We start from the raw sequence: 3,607 nt of genomic DNA on the forward strand, positions 1-3,607 counted from the left end.
CAGCCTGGACCCGGGGGGCGGGGGTCCAGGAGCTGTGACTTCAGACGTGACTCAGCCGTGGGAGAGGAGGGCCTCTGGGATTCCTCAAGGTTATGCCTCCCCTTCCAAGGAGCCTTCCAGACTTTGCGTCTGTGCTTCCTGATCTTGCTCCTAAGCTGTAGCCTGTTGATCCCTGTGGTAGTTATGGTTGTGTGTCAGCTTGGCTGGGCCTGGTTCTCAGTGTCTGGGCAGCTGGATAGAGTGATTCCCCATGATGAGATTGGCCATCAACTCCACAGTGGAATCTACTGGAGCAACTGAATAGCTGCCTTAGGGATGTGGGCTGCTTCTAGTCCATAAGAAGCAGCTTTGAGGAAGGTCTTGGCAGCTATTTTACATGCTTGGACCCTGCATGTGGCTAAAGCTTCGTTCAGCAGCCTGCCACATTGCCTGCTGATCTTGGGACTGTGTCTGGACTTGAACTAGTGGCCTGTGGTGATGCTTGATAATGTTGCGACTGTGCCTTTCTACTTATCGTACCTGGGTTTGTCAGCCTCAGCAGCCAGCAGCTGCCTGAGCTAGGAGAGGCCTCCAGCTCCAGTGGGCTAAGAGTAAGAGGCAGAGCTGAAGTCCAAGGTCAAGAGACTTTCATCCAGCCCCTAAAGCTGGCACTGTGAACTCGGACTTCTAGTCTCCACAAATTTTAAGAATAAACTCCTATTTGTGAAAGCCACCCGTTTGTGGTATTTCTGTTAGAGCAGCACTAGGGAACCAAAACAATCCTGATGCTGAGTTGTACCCGGTTAGTTCCTAAACGAACTCAGTGGTGAGTCTGGGCTGTGAGTTCTGTGCGGCCCACGTGTGGAAGTTCAGATTGTGTGTCAGCTGGGCCGGGCCTGGTTGAGTGGCTGGGCAGCTGGATGGAGTGATTCCCCAGGATGAGACTGGTCATCAACTCCATGGGGGGACCTACTGGAGCAACTGAGTAGCTGCCTTAGGAACGTGGTCTGCTTCCAGTAGATAAGGAGACGCTTTGAAAAACCTTTTTGGCACGCTTGGACCCTGCATGTAGCCGAGTCTTCATTCAGCAGCCTGCCAAGCCCTGCCAATCTTGGGACATTTTCTGGACTTGAACCAGTGGCCTGCTGTGTTGTTTGGTGATATCAGGACTGTGCCTCTTTACTTGTCGACCTTGGGTTTGTCCGCCTCAGCAGCCAGCAGCTGCCTGAGGAAAGAGCCACCTCCAGCTCCAGTGAGTCAGAAGCAGGAGGCAGCGCTGAAGGCCAAGGTCAAGGGGCTTTCACCCAGCCCCTAGAGCTGGCACTCTGAACTCAGACTTCCAGCCTCCTGAAATTGTAAGAACAAACACCTGTTTGTGAAGGCCACCCGTTTGTGGTATCTCTGTTAGGCTGGCACTAGAGACCCCAACAGTCCTGATCCTGAGTTGTGCCCTGTTAGTTTCTAAATGAACTTAATGGTGAGTCTGGGCTGTGAGTTCTGTGTGGCCACTGCAATGGATTCTCGAACCCAGAAGAGAAGTAGAAGGTGCCATGGGAAGGATGGCTGGTGTCAGAACTGGGAGAAAGGGTGGAGGGTGGAGACATGTCTGACCCCTGCCTCCTGAGAACCAGCTGTGGGTCAACCCTGATCCTCATTACTCCCCCTGCAGTTAGACAAGTTCTGACACTACGACTCCTACATTTTCCTGGATGAGGTGTGACTGGGGGGCGATTAAACTGAAAACTCGCTGCCGACCCCCCGTCAGGCTGGCCCCCCGCCCACCCTGTCCACAGGAGCCCAAGGGGCTGACCTCACTGAGAGGCCCGAGGGGAGGACCCACCTCTGCGACACTGGCCAAGACGGCATCCAGAGACCTGAGAACCGGCTCCTCAACGATCTTCTTCACCTGGGGGAAAACCGACGCCGTGAGTAAACCGACCGACGGCACAGTCGGAAGGCAAGCCCCGGCACCAGGGCCACACGACAAGAGGACACGGCTTCAAGTCCCGTTAACTGTAGCTGGTGAGTGGCTGTGGGCTCGGGCCCAGCTCAGGTGACCCACCAGTGCGCAGTCACACCGCCCCACAGAACTTTCAAGGCTGTGGCCTTTCACGAGCAGGGGGGCAGGCCTTTCCTCTGAGGCCCCTTCGCGTGGACGCGAACCACTGAGCTTCCTGTTCACAGCCAAGCACGACAACCATGTACACCCCCAGGGGCCCTACGTGCACAAAATGCCCTGAATTCTAGCACCGCTTGGAGCCTCTCTTTCTACGCTTGGTCAAAATGACATGGAAACAAAGAAAATCACCAACTTCCTCAAACTTGCTAAGAGTACATTTCTGGATGTGACAGTGCGGATTCTGGGCATAGTCACAGATAAAGTATGGCCGTGAGCCTCTCTCGCACAGTCTTTCCCAGGCATCAGGGACACCTGCCCTGGCAGGCCCCAGGCAAAAACGGGATTTCCTTCCTTCCTGAGCCTGGCTCTTCAGAAGGTACTTACTCCTCACAGTACAGTGCACTCTCCACATCTAACAGAGGCTACTGATTCCCACCCACCCCCTTCTCTGTATCTACCTTCAGTCAAGGGATGGACTGTACTAGAAACTGCAGGACCACCTGATGGAATAATGTACCCCCTTTCTGACAGTAGTACTTTAAGGAAGTCACTATCAAAATGTATAAAACAACAGACCCACTGCTGTGGAGTCTCCAAAGCTGTCAACCTTCACAGAAGCAAAGCAACCACACCCACTCCCTGGAGTGGATTCCGAATCACAGCGCCCCTAGAGGACAGAGTGGAACTGTACCCAGAGGGTCTCCAAGGCTGTCAGTCTTCATGGAAACTCACTGCTTCACCTTTCTCCAGCGGAGCTGCTGATGGATTCAAACTGCCAACCTTTGGGTTAGTGGCCCGAGGTTTTAACTGCAGTGCCATGAGAGCGCCTTTCAAAACATATAGACAATACACTATTTGCACAGATGCCTAGGGTTAAGTGCTTGGCTGCTAGCCAAAAGGCTGGTGGTTTAAGACCACCCAGAGGCACCTCGGAAGAAAGGCCTAGGGATCTACTTCCAAAAGTCGGCCAAGGAAAAAAACACCGTGGAAACCAATTCTATGCTGATGCATGTGAGGGGACCACAAATCACAATCAACTTGATGGCAGCTAATTATAAACCAGGTATCTGTAAGATGACAGAAACAGAAGGTCAGGAGAAGAAATAAAGGCTCACCTACGAGAAAACCTGTGTTTCCTACGTTAAAATATACTGGAAAGAAGAAAAAGTTCTCATAAGCTCCACTCTGAAACCTTCAGTCATTGATTCAGATTCTCTGATACTAGACAAGGAGAGAAGGAGCTCCGGTGGCACAGTGGTTAAAGCATCGGGCTGCTAATCAAAAGGTCTGAGGTTTGAATCTGCTCTGTAGCAGAAAGATGAGGCAGTCTGGTCCTGTAAAGGACTGACAACTTGGGAAACCCTCTGCGCAGTTCCACTCTGTCCTCTAGGGGCGCTGTGAGTCATAATGGACTCCACGGCACTGGGTGTGGTTTGGGCTTTGCTTCTGTGAAGATTGACAGCCTTGGAGACCCTGTGGGGCAGTTCCACTCTGTCCTCTAGGGGCGCT

The 3,607-nt window shown here is 52.8% G+C and overlaps 1 protein-coding gene across 1 annotated transcript in view; it reads right to left on the reverse strand.

The window, feature by feature from the left end:
* The window catches only part of PI4KA (phosphatidylinositol 4-kinase alpha), a 170,336-nt gene that overhangs the window by 110,493 nt on the left and 56,236 nt on the right, over positions 1 to 3,607 (reverse strand). The window contains exon 9 of the mRNA XM_007955458.1: positions 1,820 to 1,885. Within this exon, the coding sequence (XP_007953649.1) occupies positions 1,820 to 1,885 (66 nt within the window). The remainder of the gene's footprint in view (positions 1 to 1,819; positions 1,886 to 3,607) is intronic.

Source organism: Orycteropus afer, unplaced genomic scaffold (genome assembly GCF_000298275.1).
Source record: "Orycteropus afer afer isolate SDZICR_OR568_19922 unplaced genomic scaffold, OryAfe1.0 scaffold00502, whole genome shotgun sequence".
NCBI lineage: Eukaryota > Metazoa > Chordata > Mammalia > Tubulidentata > Orycteropodidae > Orycteropus > Orycteropus afer.